The sequence below is a fragment of the Fringilla coelebs genome, assembly GCF_963513975.1.
Source record: "Fringilla coelebs genome assembly, chromosome: 18".
NCBI classification, from domain to species: Eukaryota; Metazoa; Chordata; class Aves; order Passeriformes; family Fringillidae; genus Fringilla; species Fringilla coelebs.
The window spans coordinates 7,192,540-7,208,822 of record NC_140044.1 but is presented as its reverse complement, the minus strand read 5'-3'; the positions used below and the strand labels follow the sequence as shown (position 1 = coordinate 7,208,822).

Sequence of the window (16,283 nt, the reverse complement as noted above, 5' to 3'; positions counted from 1 at the left end):
CCGGGCACCGGCACGCTGCGTGACGCAGCCTGGCACGGAGGAATGCCCTGTGCTTTCCATCCCATGTGAGCACTGATTTGCCTCGGAGGGCGTCCTCGCCCGGCGCTGACTCAGCAGCAGCCGCCGCACGCAGAACCGCTCCAGCACCCTCCAGCCGCCATCAGCGGGGAGACGGGGAGGACGGGCCTGGGGAGCAGGAGGGTGGGGACAGCAGGACACCATCGGGACACCCTCGGAAAGAGAGCAGGGAGAAGAAGGGTGGCAGCTGATCCGTGCCGACGAGGCTCCCACGCTGCAGGGCCAGTCCAGGTGAGTGGCAGAGGTGGTGCTGGTCCCGTGCTGGTCCAGTGCCAGCAGAGCGGGGCTGGGTGAGCTGGTGAAGGGGTCACAACCGTGTTCCTCTGGAGTTGGAGGTGACCTGGAGGCTGGAGGTGACCTGGTGTGCCATGTGAGTCTGGCTGGACTGCCCACCCCAGGAGGGAGAGGAGCTGGGGCCACACTGGGCGATGCCCAGAGCTCAGATCCCCGCACTCCAGCTGGGTTTGGGGCATGGGATTATGTTGCCGAGTTTTTGGGGCTGTTTGGAGGGCGGCTCTGCTTGGCTCGGTGCAGCCCAGCTCGGTGTGGCCGTGCCACTGCAGTGGCTCAGCTCCACAGGAATGTGGAGCAGCAGGTTGTGCCCGGCCGGGCTGTCCGTGCTGGGGAGGGGTCCCCACGCCAGCCACTGGTGGCTGTGCTGGGGCTCCTGTGTCCTTGTCCCTGCACTTGAAGCCATCTCCTCTGTAGCTTGGCTGAGCATCTGGTACAAGGCTGAGCTCTGACATGGGGACATCTTCCTGCTTTGCCTTGCCTGGGGGACACCTTTGCACCCCTGTGCTGAACCGGGGAGCCCTCCCTGTGCTGGGCACAGGTACAAGGACAGCGAAGCTAGCCATTGGCTCAGGGGCTGGGCAGCACTGGACCCGAAGGGTTGGGCAGAGGGGTGCAGAAAGCTGCCCCAGGAAGGAGGCAGGAGGATCTGTGCCGGGGCTGGGACCGTGCCCAGCTGTCACCACGCCTGGCCGCCCCCCTGCAGACATTTTCCAGGTCAGGAGGCAGCATGTCCCCCCAGGCAGGGGACGAGAATGGGGAGAGGGGCAGCCAGCCTCCCCCATGGCCACTCGTCTGTCACAGCGTGTCAGGGGAATGCACCGTGTGCTGTTCAGGGAGCCTGCAGGGGTCCAGATTCTGGGGAACCTGGCACCCGTGGGCTGGTATGGAGTGCAGATACGGCTCAGCTGTGGCTCAGCCACGGCTCGGCGGGGCTGTGGGTGCCAGGGCTGGCTCCTGCCCCTGGGACAGGCACTGGGCTGCTCCCAGGAAGTTTGTGCACGCAGGTGAGCGGGTGACGGTGGCAGCTGCCTGCTCGGGGCTGCCACGGGAGCGAGTGAGGCCACAGCACACCGGCCCTGCCCTGCCCACCTCTGCACCTGGTGAGTGCTGGGGCTTGCTATCACATCCTCGGGCTCATCAGTGCCCCAAATCGGGACCCTCAGGAGGAATCTCGGAGCAGCTTGGGAAAGGGGTTGGGGGAGGGGGTCTGACCCACATATGCTCCTGTGTCCCCTGCCACTGCTGAACCCCTTTGGGTATTTGGGCTACTCTGGGTGTGTCCACCTCTGGTCAGGGGGCTGCAGAAGGGTGTAGGGCTGGTTTGGGTGCCCTCCCCCCGCTTTTCGCTGTGGGCGGGCTGGTGCCTCTGCGCGACCGTTGTGGCGGCTGCGCTTGTTGGGGTTGGCAGGGACCCAAGGACACGGGTGCACAGGGCCTCACGCTGCCCCGAGCACGCCGGGGAGGCACGAGTGGAAACCCCCGTGTACTCCACTTACTTTCCAAGGAGCTCCAGGATGAGAGCAGGGAGCCTGGGAGCAGCCCCGGAGCTTGCGAGAGCTGCGGGAAGAGCAGAGGGAGTGGAGCACGGAACCCCCCAGCCCGGCAGGGTGGTGGGTGATAGAACCCTGGGCTTGGGGGATGCACGCCTGGGAGCAGGCAATGCACCCCTGGGCATGGGTGACGCAAGGATGTAGATGAGGCACTCCTGGGAGCAATCAGTGCTCCCCTGGGAGTGGGCGATGCACGCCTGGGTGAACGAGCTGCCCCCCTGGATGCGGGCAGTGCCCCCCTGAGCATGGACGAGGGGCACATGCAATGCACCCCTTGATGCAGGCGATGCACCTGCGGCTCGGGCAGAGCACCAGTGAGGGGTGCTTGGCTCTCTCCTCCCCCGTTCTCTCCCCAGGGTGCCCCTCTCCAGGACCGGGGCGCCCTCCCCGCCGGCGCCATTGGCCCCGGTGCGGTTTGAAGCAGGCGTGCGGCGCGGATTGGCCGGGGGACTTGTCGGGGAGGCTCGGCGGCGGCGGAGGCGTGGTGACCGCCTTCAAATAGGCAGCCCGGAGCCGGGGGCGCAGCGAGTGCGGTACCGCACAGCCTGGGCTGTCTTTGTCTGCCGTGGGGCCGGGGCGCGGGCAGGGGCAGCGTCGCCGCCGCTCTCACTCCGGCCCCGCTCTCACTCCGGCCCCTTTTCGCAGCCGACGGCACCTGAGCCCCTCGCTGCCCGTGGCGGCCGCTCACCCGTGTCCCGGTGCCGGCACGGAGGATGCCCGTCGAGGCGCTGCAAGCCGGTGACACCATGAAGGGGGTGACGGTGACGGCGCCTTTCACCTCGGCCATGCCCGTCCGTATCCTCCGCAAAGGGCCCGCGTATTTCCGCCGGCACGCCGAGCCGGGGGCCGGGAAGCCCAGCGCAGTGGAGAGGCTGGAGGCCGACAAGGCCAAGTACGTGAAGAGCCAGAAGGTCGTCAGCACCAAGCAGGAGCCGGTGAAGCCACTGCTGCTCAAGCAGCCTCTCTTCACCCCCGGGGTGCGCCGGGCTGTGCTCACCCCCAGCCGCAGGGCACCCCCGGGTCCACGCCGGGCCGATGCTGCCAGCCCGAAGACCTCCCTTGACCTGGAGATCCTCAACAACCTCATCAACCTCTGTGACAGCCCCTTTCCTAAGGCGGAGAGCCCGCTGGGCAGGGAGTGCAGGTGGCGGGCGGAAGCGCCAGCGGTGGAGGGGGCTCTCAAGCCACCGGAGAGCCCGGCCACCCCCAAGCCCCCCGGCAACGTGGCCGTGCGGAGGGTGGACGTCCGTCCCTGTGGAGCTCCGCGGAGCCCGGTGACACCGCTGCCTGCATCCCCCATCCCAGGTGGGCTGCCTGTGACCCCGTCGCGGAGCTCACCCGCCCGCCCGGAGAGCGCCCGCCGGCAGCCGCTGCTGCACCGCTCCAAGTCGGACCTGAGCGATCGGCTCTCGCGGGCCACCGCCGACCTGGAGCGCTTCTTCAACTACTGTGGCCTTGACCCCGAGGAGCTGCAGGACATGGGGGCTGAGCGCTTCGCCCGTGCCAGCTCTGACATCGTGTCCCTCAAGTTCCACAGCGTGAGCACGGCCAGCTCGGAGGGCGGCCGCTCACCGCCCAGCGCCGCCACGCCGGAGGGGCGGCCGGCGGAGCGTGTGCCCTACGGCATCTCCATCATCGAGCGCAACGCCCGCGTCATCAAGTGGCTCTACGGGCTGCGCCAGGCCAGGGAGCCCCAGCAGGTCTCCGATGTGTAGCAGTGCCGTGGTGGGCACCGGGGATGGGTCATTGATAAGCGGGCAATGCTGGATGGGGACAAAGTGCTGGCTGTGCCCTGGGAGGAGCAGAGACCTCTTGGTGGTGACAGGACCCTTGAACTCAGCCCTGCTGTGCCACAGCATCACTGGCCTGATGCGGCCAGGGATCCGTGGTCAGACCCCTGTGCCAGCACTGGAGAACCAGCTCCTCCAAGCCCATGGGAAGGCAGAGGACACGTGTCCCTGGGTGTGTGGCTGGTCCTCAACACCCACAGGGCCTCAAGTGTGGCTGCCCTGCCTGTACTGCTGGCAGCTCCTGCCTGTCCTGCTCCTCACCAGCACCTCAGGGTGGGGTGCAAGGGGCTGGGTCCCCCTGCACAGAGCATGGACACTGTACTCGTGAAGGAGCTGCCTCTTGCAGCCTCCATGGAAGGGGTCCCACTGCCTGGGGTGGTGGCCACATCCTGGTGGTCCCATCTTATTGCTGAAGAAAAGCCTGGTGCTTTGAGGGGTGAGGGGGAAACCTGACCCCCTTCTTCCAGCTGCCCAGGGCTGTGTGTCTGTGTGAGTGTCTGTGGGTGCCTGTGTTCCCCTTCCCAGCTGCCAGTGGGCAAAAAGCCCCCACCATGCTGGGCCTGGTATTTATGAAGACAACAGTTCCTCTTTTCTACTCTTTTCCTTATGTTTGATCTGTAAATAATAATAATAATTTTAATGCAGCCAGTTTTATTAAACGCCTGTGTTTTGGAGGCTGTGTGTTGTCTCTTGGGGCAGTGGATTTTGGGATGGGACAGGGACTCTTGGGGTGCCTGTAGCTCTGCAGGGCTGTGGGTGCTGAGTGGATGGGTGCTGGAAGGGAATCACAGGTTCCATGCTGCAGCGTGCCAGCGCGGGGCCCGGCGGGCACGGCAGGGCGGCGGTTGGGTCTGGCAGGTCCCGGCAGAGCCCCAGCTGCTGGGATTCCCCTCTGTGCCATGCACCCTCCCCTGCCTCCTTCCCTCCCTGCTGCAAAGCTTGGCTGGGTCCCGGCTCTCCAAGAACTGGAGATGGGGGCGGCAGTAGCAGAGCTCCCAGGTGGGCTGGGATGAAAGCTGGTGCAGAGAGCGCTTTGAAGATGAAAAGCGCCCGTGGTTCTCCCAGGGCAGCCTCACATGGCACCACAGCCCTCCCGGCACCTCAGGTGCCACCTGTGCCCTGCAGTCACCGTGCTCCTGATGTGCCATATAAGTGGGTGTCTGCTGGGGAAGGTGACATCAAAGCCACCAGCAAGCACCTGCACGCCGGGACCCCACCTGAGCCTGGGCCTGCTGCTGCCTGCCTTCAGTGGCAGCCCCCCAGCAGCTGCAGGCCAAGGCAGCACCCATGGGCCTCTTGACTGGGACTTCCATCCAGTGCCTGGGGTCCCCAGAAAAGCTGTCATAAAGAAGAATTTACCACCCCAGCTTGATTTCTAAGCTGTTGTGTGTTCACACATATCCCCTGCTTAGGGTGCAGGACCCATGTGACTCCTGCTGGGTTATTGTCAGGTCCAGCTGCTAGGAATGTGGAGGGGAGGATGTGGTGTCAGGACGTGGTGACAGACACGGGGATGGCATCTGGCTGTGAGTCAGGCTGATGAGGCTCTGGGGAGGACACGCACGCCCAGGGGATCCTTAATGATGGCACATGGGGCACTGGGTGCCTCCCCAGGGAAAACACCCCGGAAACCAGAGGGTGACAGGGACCCTGGGCAACCGCCTGGGGACAGGCTTTGCCCTTGGGGAAATCTTTGAGGGAACCAGATCCTTGCTGGTGGCTGGGACCAGCTGTGCTGCTGGATTCCTCAGCGTGGTGTGTCCCAGAGCTTGGTCTAAATTTGTTGCTATTGCTAAGGAGAAGGGAGGGGGCCCACCAGCCCCCAGACAGGCAGGGGCTGAGCAGCCACATGTCCCTCAGGTGCTGCCTGTCCTTGGTGTGGCTCTGGTGTCCCATGCCCTGCATGAATGGGACCTGACATGGCCATCCAAAGCCCTTTGTGCTCACGTGTGCATGATCCTGTGCATGCAGGATGTCTGTGTGTCCATGTGCACATGTGCTTGTGAGCAGTCTTTCGATGTGCACACACAGATGCACACACAGCAGCCTTGTTCATGAACCAGGAGTCTCCATCTGACCCCCACCCATGGGACTGCCAGCATGAAACCCTGGCACAGACACGTTCAGACTCATGTGTCCCCCCCAGAATGCCCCCCCGCTGCATGTCCCCACTGGGGACAGCAGGACAGCCCCACACTCCCTATCGCTTTCCCTGGCAGCTGCTTCCCGGTGGCTCGGGTTTCATGGGGAGCACAGCTGAGGCCATCAGTTATTTCCAGGGAGGAGGGACAGCCGGGGAAATGTCCATCACCCTCACCCTCTGTGCTGAGATTCCCCATGGGTGCCCCATGAGCAGGCAGGAGGTGCAGGCAGGCAGCCAGGACAGAAGGAAAACCGGCAGCACCGCCCCCCGTGTTTTCCATTTTTTAATTATTCCCCACTGATGAGCATCTTCTGGAAGCGCCAACAATGTCACGTGCTTTAATCAGCGTTAATTAGCGGGTGCCTCGGGACAGTGATGAGGGCAGGCAGCAGGAGCCCCCCCACTGCTGCATGCACAGCCGGTGTCGGTGCCAGCACCCACCACCTCCCGCCTCCCAGCCCTTCAACCCACAGCCCCCTCCCCACCCACGACCCCCCAGCCCCTTCCTGCCAGTCCTGGGGCCCTGCCAGCCCCTGCCGCAGCAGTGTCTGCTCCCAGCAAGTGCCTCCCAGAACTGGGCCACTGGTCATCCCTGGTCCCCATGAAGGTCCCCAAGGACACCCACCCCCTGCTCTTCCTGTCCTCTCTGAGAGCTGGAGAAACCCAGCTCCATGCTGTGAGGAGCAGTGCCTGTCCTGCCATACATGGGGACAGTGGCTCGGGCCATGCTTGGAAGGGGACAGCCTGTGGCCCTCTGCATGGCTGTCTCTGGAAGAAAGGGGAGGGAGGGACCACCAGCCCCCATGCTTATCAGGACTCCTGTCCCATCCAGCTCCTCTAATCCTGCAGTAAAGTGGGATGGTGGGGGATTTACAATATCCAAAACCAGTGAAAAGGCAAAGCCCCCATCATATCTGGGGTCCCTCTGAATGCACATGGTCCCAGGGGTTCTCAGAGCCCCATCACTGGGGTGGGGTCTTGGAGCCCTCTCCCCAAGACAAAACCCTGAGGCCCAGCAGAAATTCAGGGAGAGAAGCTGAGGTGAGATCAGGGGATTTCCATATGCTGGAGCCCACTTTGGCAGGTCTGGCTTTGTTCCACTCCTGCAGCTCCTGCAGCTCCTGCAGCGCCCTTCACCCCTGCCCACGGTTCCTCCAGCATGGCCGTGGTGACACTGCAGACTTCTGAAAAGTGGGATAAACAAGAGTAAAAAATAAACTCATGACAAAGATTCCCCGCAGCAGCTGGGACATCTTAGCCCCAACCATCCCTTGTCCCGGACTCGTCTCTCAGTGCTGGCACTGCCGTGGGCACGTCAGAAGCTGGAGGGTCGGATCATCATGCGGGTGCCCTTCAGGGAGTAGCTGGGCCCCTGGAAGTGGTGCCAGCGGATGCCGTTGAGCTTGCGGATGTTGTTCCGGGCTGGGTAGTAGATGCCATTGAGGTTGGAGAGGCCACAGGCATCAAACCACCATCCTGTGGGAAGGGACAAGGGTGGGGAGGTGGCATCACAGGCTGGCACCCACGGGTGCTGCATGGGGGTGTCCCCCTGCTCCACTCACCTCCCGAGAGCATCTGGGCACACTTGCACAGACAGTTGTCGTTGTCGGCGTCACGGGTGCTGAACTGGGTGCCCTGCAGTGCCAGGCCACTCTGCTGCCCAGCCGTGCCACTGTAGTCCTGCAGCGACAGCCTGTGCCCAGCAGGAACACAGCCACTGTCACTGCGGCTGCCAGGGGTCACAGAGCCCCCAGCACTGCTCAGGGGCTGTCATGAGCTGAACACAGCACAGAGGATGGGGGCAGAGATCGTGTAGTTCCAGCTTGGCCTCCCTTCCTTGGCCCCCAAGAGTGGGGCTTGTGATATGCTGGGGCAGAGAGGGCCCCCAAGTCTCCTCCAGTCCTCTTGCTAGGGGTCAGCTCAGTGCATGCATGGGATGGATGGTGCAGGGCATGTCTGGGGTCTGCTTCCACCTCCAGCCCAGCAGTGAAGGTCCCCAGCTGCTTTCCACCCTCCTGCCCATGGCCAGGAGCACATGGTCATGGCAAGCTGAGCATTAGGAGAATAGCATCCCTTCATGGACATGGATAGCCTGGGGATGCCCAACACCCCTGGGAATGCCTGGTGGCCACAGCTGTGTCACCTCCCTTGCCCAAACAAAGAGTCTCAGTCCAAGTGCCCCAGTTGCTTCCACTGGGATGGCAAATCCCACTGCCTTGATGCAATTTTATACATTAAAAAGCTACTTCTCAGAATCCCAGGGAGAGATGAAAGTGTCACAGCAATGCACCTGGCACCTGGCACCATAACTACACCAGGACAACCCAGTGAAGCCCCAAGTGATCCTGCACGTCCCCCACCCAGCCCTGCCCCCTGGCCACTGCTGCCCGCAGGGCTTGGGGACAGTCACAGACGGGGAGTGCGGGGTGGCTGTTCCACAGTGCCTCTCCCCTACCTGTAAAACTGCCGCTCGCTCCCCAGCTGGAATTTCCCGTAGTGGGCATACACCTGGCCGCCCTCCCAGTCCTGCAGCTCCACCCGCAGGGCGTAGGGCACCCGGCTCGTCAGCAGGTGCACGGCCTCATTCCCCAGCCAGTACTCCCCCGACGCGTCCCCAAAGCCCTGTGGAGCAGCAGGGTGGGTGAGTTCAGGGTGCCTGGGGTGCCCCCAGGGTGTCCCCCTCCCCAGCCAGGCACACAGTACCTGCTTGTACTCCCTCCAGCTCCTCTGGAAGCTGAGGCTGCCGTTGGCACGAAGCTGGATGATGGTCCAGCCCCCTCGGTCTGTCTCCATGTCACAGTATGCCTGCAAGGGGAAAGAGGGGCAGCTGGGGGTGGCTTGGAGCGGGCAGCCAGGTGCATCTCTGCCAGGCTGGGCAGCTCAGTGTGGGTGCTCTGTGGGTGCTAGGGCTGGCTGAGGGGCTGGCGAGGGTGTGCTGTGCCCAGTGCCTGGCTGAGTGTTCTCTCCTCCCTCCATGGCCGTGGGCAGGGGCTGGGGTATGGTGCTTATAGGTCAGGGTGCCTAAAATCAGTTTTATGCCCCCATTTGGAAAGATGTACCAGCCCTGCTTTCATCCTGTGGGTGCTGCCTTCACCCCTGTGCAGCCCCCAAGGCTGGAAAGGGTGGGGAAAGTGCCCTAGGATATGCCAAGGAACAGGAATTTGGTGTGGGGCTGGTGTGCACTGGGTGGGCAACATTCCAGGGTGAGGCAGGGAAGCCCTCTCTGGGCTGTGCTCACCTTTTTGGGCTCGCTGAGGTTGGCAATGTGCAGGGTGTAGATGCCACTGGCATGGATGCCAGCCCGGCGCACCTCAGCACAGTCCTGGAATTGCTGCTCCTGCCCAGGTGACATGGCTGTGGCAGAGGGGACAGTGAGAAGGCAGAAACCATGATGCCCCTGTAGCCCTGCCATGTTTTGCTGCTCTTCCCTCTCCCTTTATGCTCCCAGATTATTTTTTTTTATCTTCTGTGACATCTCCTGAGGGCTGAGCAAGGCAGCTGTGCCACCAGCTTGCTGCCAGCCTAACCCCTGGGGGTTAGCCATGGCTGAGAATGGCATCAGGCTATGGACCCCCCCCTTGGGGCTCCAAGCTCCTCCTTAGTTGCAATGAATGGATAATTTTCTAGTGGAAGGTGTTCCTGCCCATGGTGTTGGAACGAGATGAGCTTTAAGATCCCTTCCAAACCCAAACCCTTCTACAATTGAATGGTTCTATGGTTTTTGAGGTGAAGTCACTCAAGCTGAGCAGACCACAGGGGGCACCCTGGCTCGCTGCCGGGAGGACAAGGAGCTTTCCCACTGCCCCCATTCTGCCCGCACACCCCGCTCACCTCTGCCCTGGGAGACGAGGCGCACCAGGCTCTGGACAGACTGGAGGAGCTGGAGCTGCTGGCGCTGGAGCAGGCTGCTGTTGGCACTGGCAGCCAGCAGCGTCTTTTCCATCTCCTCAATGGTGCCGCTCTGCCGGCTCAGCAGCCGCTGCAGCTTCTCCTTCTCTGAGTGAGCCCCCGCCAGCTCCGCCTGCTGCTTCGTTTCCATCTCCAGCACCCGCACCTCCAGGATGCTGGGAGTGGGATGCAGCGGTGATGGGGTGGCAGAGCGGTCCCAGCGTGTCTGCAGGGACCCATTGCTGTCCCCATCCCCTGCTGCACCCCCTGAATTGTAACCTTACTTCTGGGATGTGCCCAGCCAGGGGAACCCAAAGCCCAGTGGCCGTGCTGGGGCTGTGCAACCCCCCAGGGACCACAGCCAGCCCGTGGAGCGGTTCAAGCCCCCTCAAGGTGCAGTGTGAGGTGGGAGAGACCAGCCTCCCTGTGGGGTGCAAGGGCTGTGGGGGTCCCTGAGCCGCCCCAGCCCCTACTTGTTTCTGTTCTGCAGCTTGTGGATCTCATTGGTCTGCAGCAGCAGCTGCTTCTCCAGCTTGGTGGTGGACAGGGAATTCTCCTGGAGCTGCATCTCGATGCGCCACGTCTGATTCAGCACCTGCCTCGGGAGCAGAGGGGACTCTTGGCATCAGCAGCCAGGGCCAGCCACACCCGGGGTGTCACCGGACCGGCCGGTCTCTGGCACACAGCCCTGGTACGTCCACCAGTGGGGCATTAAACCCTGTGTCACCTCAGGGCATCGCTTTTATCTGCAGCCAAACCGTGCCACCCACCCGGTCTCGGGGTGCTGGGGCGTGGGGACACACCTGGGCCTCCACGTCGGTGAGCTTGCGGCTCTGCTCGGCGCTGCGGTTCAGGAGGGAGCTGCCCATCTCCAGCATGGCCGCGGTCTGGTTCTGCACCGCCGTCTGCTGCAGCTCCGCCACCTCCGGCTTCACGCTGCTCTGGATGTAGCTCTCCAGCTGTGCAGGGAAGTGAGGGTGCAGAGGGTCATTTGGGCACCTCTTTGGGTTCTGTCTCAGCGTCCCAGCCCCCAGGCACAGCCCTGTGTCTCCACAAGGCTTGACCCACCTCGGGGCCCTTGGAATCTTATCAGAGGACAGAGCGAGCTGAGCTGCTGCAGGGGAGGCTCCTCAGGCACCGGCTGCCAAGATTCCTGGGCTGTGGTACCAGCTGGAGCCTGGCATGGGCTTCTGTGTGCCCAGGTGTGCTGGCGAGCTGGGGCTGATGCCCAGCCAGGGTTGCCTGTGCCAAGCAGCCAGGCAGGGAGTGGCTGGCACTGGCATCAGCATCAGCTGCCAGCCCCCAACCACTGGGGATAGGGAGGGTGAGGGGACACCGTCAGCCAGGGAAGGTGGGTGTCCGGCACCCGGCGCTGCTCCACCGCGTGGAATTGCTCGGGGCTGGGAAGAAGCTGGCTGCGAACACAGCTCGGACACAGCTGAGATGACGCTTCCGCTTTCCCAGCCCGCGGGGGAGCCGCCTTTCCCAAAGGCTTTGCTATTTCTGGCAACCCCGCCATGAGGTTCCCATTCAGCCCCTCCCCAGGGCGATGGCCTCGGTGGGGGCACGGTCCCTCGGCGGGGGCCGCAGGGAGCGGAAGGGGCCACGCTGCCGCCCACGCTGGGAAAGCAGCCCCTGAGAGCAGGAGGGACAGGGGCTGCCCGGCTCCCTGCATCCCACAGATGCTGCTTCCCTGCTTGCCCAGATCTTGCTCCCTGCCTAAGCTCCCCAGTGGTGCAGGCAGAGCCCCACAACCCCCCGCATCTTGTGGGGTTGTGGAGCAGAATCAGCAGGGTGGGATGCTGCTCTCTGGGCAGTGTGGAAAGCAGGCAGTGGTGCAGGGATGTTCTGCACCGTGGTGGGAATGCAGGGCTGCTGGGATGCTTGGCACGGTGGCAGGCAGGCAGCAGTTCTGGGATGTTTGGCATCATGGAACACCATGGCAGGCAGCAGTGTTGGGATACTCAGCGTGGGAGTGGGGCCGGCAGTGGGCCAGGGCACAGGGCTCTGCACTTGTTTGGCATGATGAAATCTCACTGCTCCCTCCTCCTCTGCACCAGGCAGTGGCAAAACCATCACCCCGCTGTGAGCACCCGTGTGAGGCAGGAGGGTCTTGGGGCAGGAAGGTCCCAGGGCTGACCATCCCAGCCAGCATTGCCTGCACCCTTTCCCTGGGGATTTTCCCTCGCAGGAACATGCTCTCAGGGAGGAAGCAGGGAAAGGTCGGAAAGCCGCGTCTGGAAAACATTTCCCCGAGCTGAGGGATTGCTGGAGAGTTTCCCTTTAACCACGTCGTTAATCTTGTTGCTTCACAGGGCTTGGGGAGGCCTTTTCTCCCTCTCAATCTTGCTTTTTTTTTTTTTTTTTTTTTAATAAACATATCTGTGAGCTGAGGGCAGAACATACCCAGAGAAAAGGTCAAGCTGGCACGGGGAAGGCTGAGAGCCCTGGAGATGGAGCCCTGGATCCTGGCCTCAGCAGCTCCCTGGGAGCTGGAGTGGAGCACAGTGTCCCCAGGCATGTCTGGCATAGGGGACACAAGTGGGGCAGGCTCTGAGCCAAGGACAGGGAATCCGGGATCCTCCCTCCTTCATCTCATGGGTGCTGATGTGAGCTGGGCTCTCCTGGCCTCAGAGACTCATTTCTGCACCATAAGGGCAGAGCTGCTGTGAGAAAACTGTGGTCCTGTTTTGGTCACCCCAAAATGTCATTGTGGAGCAGGAGGAAACTCAGCCACTCGCTGTGCCCATGCTAAGATCCCATTGCCCACAGCTGGATCATCCTGTGCTGCCTTCTTGCAGCCACATCCCTCCCCTATGCCCCAGTTCCTATCCTGCCCTGGCATTTCTAAACATTTCACAAGCACCAGCTCAGGAATCCTTGAGTCACAGGTGGGTGGAAAACCCTTCACCTGCTCCCCACACCACTGCACACATCCCAGGGTGAGCAGAGCCCCTGTGCCTCAGACACTTCAGAGCCACTGCCTCTCTGGAGACCCCATCCCACCCCAAGCTCCCCCCTAGACCCAGCGGCACCATCAAGTGTTTGTGTTTGAACTAAAATTAATTCCTCCTGAGACAGAAGTGGCCGATGTGTCCTTGTGTGCTGGGTCCTGGCCATGTCCCCACCAAGGGGTGCTGAGTGGGGAGGGTGGGCCAGCCCCAGTGCCACGGATGGGGATGCTGGGGAAGGCTGGTGCTGGAGATGCCTGAGGGGACCTGGGGAACCTGTTGGGTACCAGGAGACCTCCCAATTTCTCAGCACCCTGCAGGGCTCCCCATGCCAGGGCAGAGCAGACGGGGATGTAACGTTGTTGATGAGCTGTCCCTGAACCCAGTGCCTCTTTTGAGCCCTCGTTTGTTTGTTCAGGACTGGAGTCTGACCAAAACAAGCGTTCTTGGGCAGCTCTGCTGAAATTTGGGAAGCTAAGGAACAACAGCAAAAAACATAGCTGCAAACTGCCTCTAAAAGGAGAGAGCCATGCTGCAGGACAGGATGGGATAGGATGGGATGGGGTGGGATTGTTGTGATGGGATGGATGGATAGAACAGGATGGGGAAGGAATGGGGTACTGGCTGCCCAGTGCTTCACTGCCTTGTACTCCTTGGGGCTGTGGTGAGGGGCATTGCTGCCCACAGCTGCCCAGATGTGCAGTCCTACTTTGCCTGTGGCTGTCTGCTCTGGACAGGACCATGTGCACCTGGGGTGGGACCCTGGTCCCCTGCCTTTCTTGGCCATACAAAGGCTGCCCTCATCCCGAGAGCTGGCCTGGGCACACAGGGCACAAAGGCACCAGAGCACAGGGACACCAAAGCAGACAGCTGAGGGACCCCAGGACTCGTGTGCACACAGCAGACCCAGCAGGTTCCATGGTGACAGAGATTCGGTGCCACCAGCCAGGTTGTCACTGGCCCTGCTGACCCCTCTGCGACACTCTGGGCTGGCTTCCAGCAGAGCCACGGTTCAGCGTTTTCCCAGCTCTTGAGGAATTTGTTCTCTAGGATGACTGAGGGGACAAGGAAGAACGTCCTGCACGTCCCTGCTGCCTGCACCGTCCCCCACAGCCAGGGTGGCTACCCAAGCAGTGTGGCTGGCACAGGCCATGGCCCGGACCCCCACTCAGTGTGTTGGCCCCATCCTGATCCCTGAGTGCTGCAGGGGCTTGGCATGGGGACATCACCCAGGAAATGGGACTGCAGAGGCACACAGGTCCCATTGCAGCCTGGGGACACACCACAGGACAGGCATATGGCTTTCCTGGGTCAGTGACAGCTGGGGACAAGCCACTTCCCCTTTTATCAGTGCAGGTACCCAGTGTTCCTGGCACGGGCTATGGGGCTCAGGGCCCCCCAGGGACGTGTCCCTTGGGATGAGCTATTCCTGGGTCTGACGCAGGCAGCCACACTCAGCTGGTGGGGGCTCCAGGAAGGAAATGCTGCTTCCTGCCTCAGGCATTGGGGACTGGGCGAGCCAGTGGGGACTGGGGGTGGCAACCCTGTGGGTACAAAGCCCCTCTGGGATGGCACCCCACTGCTCCCACCGTGGAGCCATGGGTCCCACACAAAGTCTCACCAAGTGTTGGGAGCTTTTGCAAAGCCTGTAGGAGGAAAAATTATGAAGCTGGAGAGATTTTGGTGGCCCCTGTCCTTGGGACCCTCTCCCTACCACTGGCCAAACCCCTTCCCAGTCTCATCACCCAGAACTTGGAATGCTGATCCCCAAGGGATGCTTGGCACAGCTAACCCAGCCAGGACCTTGAGAGCCCTATGGCAAGGATGGACAGGGAATACAGCCGCAGTGGGGAGTGCTCTGGGTGAGCGATCTGCAGCACCCATGAGCTGCAGCACCCACAGAACCCACAGCATGCATCCCCTGCATGCAGGCAGTGCTTGATGCCAGCTGCACACCTGCAGAGGAAAGCTGACCTGGATGCTCAGGTGGGCACAGGCCCCAATGCCCAAGCTGTGCCACAGGGATGCTGCACGAGTGGGTGCTGGACACAGATCCCTGCCCACACCGCCCCGCTGCTTGTCCCCCCACACCCCACATCCTGCACCGTACCTTCAGCAGCCACTGGGTGCTGTTCTCCAGGATCCTCTCCAGGTGCCGCAGGCGCTGCGCAGCCCCGTGCCCGGCGGTGCCGGCCGGCGAGTCCCGCTGGAGCAGCACGTTGGCCGGGCCGGGGGCAGGGCCGGGGGCGGCGGGGCAGGGCAGGGGGTCGGCCTCGGGCAGCACGAAGGTGTAGCTGCAGTGGCCGTGCTGCACGCGGTGGTAGCGGCGGCGGCCGCCGCCCTCCGGAGCCCGGCGCTGGGCTCCGGCAGCGCACAGAGCCGTCGTGGCGCAGGTCAGGGCCACGAGGCCGAGGCTGAGCGCCCGCATGGCGCTCATGGGGGTGCCCCCGAGGCCGGGGTGCCACGGCCGGGATGCGCCGGCAGCTCGCTCCGTGCCGGGATGGGTCAGTGGGCGCTCGCCGCCGCGTCCGACCGCGGCGATTTCGGCATTTCCTCCCTCTGAGCCGGCGCTGGCCGCCCCGGCCTTTTATCGCCAGCCCTCGCAGGGGGAGAGGGGAGGAAAAAAAAAAAAAGAAAAACAAAGGAAAAAATCTGTTTAAAAACAATACTTCTATCTTTTTTCTTTCCTCTGGGTCCACTGCGGGGAGATCAAGTTTCACACGTGATCTATAAATGTCTCTCTCTCTCTCTCACACACACACACGCACACACACACGCACACACTCACAGTCTCACACGCAGCCCCGTCCCTCCCCCGGGCGTTCTCTGCACAGCTCATCGCACGTCCCAGGGTGGACAGCGCCACGGCAGCACCGCGCCCTCCCACCCCCCGGCCCTGCACCCCCGAGTCCCCCCGATCAGCAGCCGCTGGGATTCACCACACCCAGGCACCCCCACCCCAGGCAGCGCAGCTCCCTCCCCGAGCCCCGGCTATTTATAATGCCAGCGGGAGCCAGGCCGGCATTTCGCTGCTCCGGCCATGGGATGAGCCCGTGGGGACCAGGAGGAGGGAGGGCTGTGTCCTAGGCAGGGCTTGGCAGGACACAGACAGACTGTGCATGGGGCTCAGCGTGCCCAGATCTGTCTGTCTGTCTGTCTGTCGGGGGCTGATGACTCTGACCAGAACTGGGGGTCACCACGTATGGTAGCCCATGGACTGGGATGGGATCTGGGCTGTGTCCCCCAGGAGGAGACAATCCCGGTGGGGGGTACAGGCTGCCAAGGGGATGTCCAAGCATCTTAGCAGAGGGGGATTTTCTCCAACACCCAGAAAAAAACCCTGGTGGTTCCCAGTCCTGTGGAATGGCAGTCCCGGCGTCACACTTGCCGCTTGCCCCGCTGCTGGCTCAGGCAATGAGTGATGCTCATTAAAAACTCGAAATCAAATTCTTTCCCCAGTACTCCAGTGCTGGGGGGGCAGGGCAGGTGTCCCCCCACAGGGACCAAGCTGCAGAGCTGTGGAATACGGGATTGCACCGTGGCCGCGGCCAGCATCCCAAACCCCCTCCGGCAGCAGCTCGTGGGAATG

The 16,283-nt window shown here is 62.6% G+C and overlaps 2 protein-coding genes across 2 annotated transcripts; one reads left to right on the top strand and one right to left on the bottom strand.

Annotated features, from left to right (window-relative positions):
• Nucleotides 1–2,590: 2,590 nt before the first annotated feature.
• FAM110A (family with sequence similarity 110 member A) lies at nt 2,591–4,253 on the top strand. The gene has a single exon (XM_084218176.1). It carries the CDS (start codon nt 2,636–2,638, stop codon nt 3,635–3,637), a length of 1,002 nt encoding a protein of 333 aa, XP_084074302.1. The 5' UTR covers nt 2,591–2,635; the 3' UTR covers nt 3,638–4,253.
• A 2,113-nt stretch (nt 4,254–6,366) lies between these two features.
• Nucleotides 6,367–15,525, bottom strand: ANGPT4 (angiopoietin 4). Its single transcript, XM_084218168.1, has 9 exons — nt 14,805–15,525; nt 10,547–10,702; nt 10,217–10,338; nt 9,687–9,919; nt 9,094–9,209; nt 8,559–8,660; nt 8,311–8,477; nt 7,418–7,548; nt 6,367–7,331 (listed from the first exon to the last, which is right to left on the bottom strand). The coding sequence occupies exons 1-9, from the start codon at nt 15,129–15,131 to the stop codon at nt 7,171–7,173; spliced, it is 1,515 nt and encodes a 504-aa protein (XP_084074294.1). The 5' UTR covers nt 15,132–15,525; the 3' UTR covers nt 6,367–7,170.
• Between the last annotated feature and the right edge of the window lie 758 nt (nt 15,526–16,283).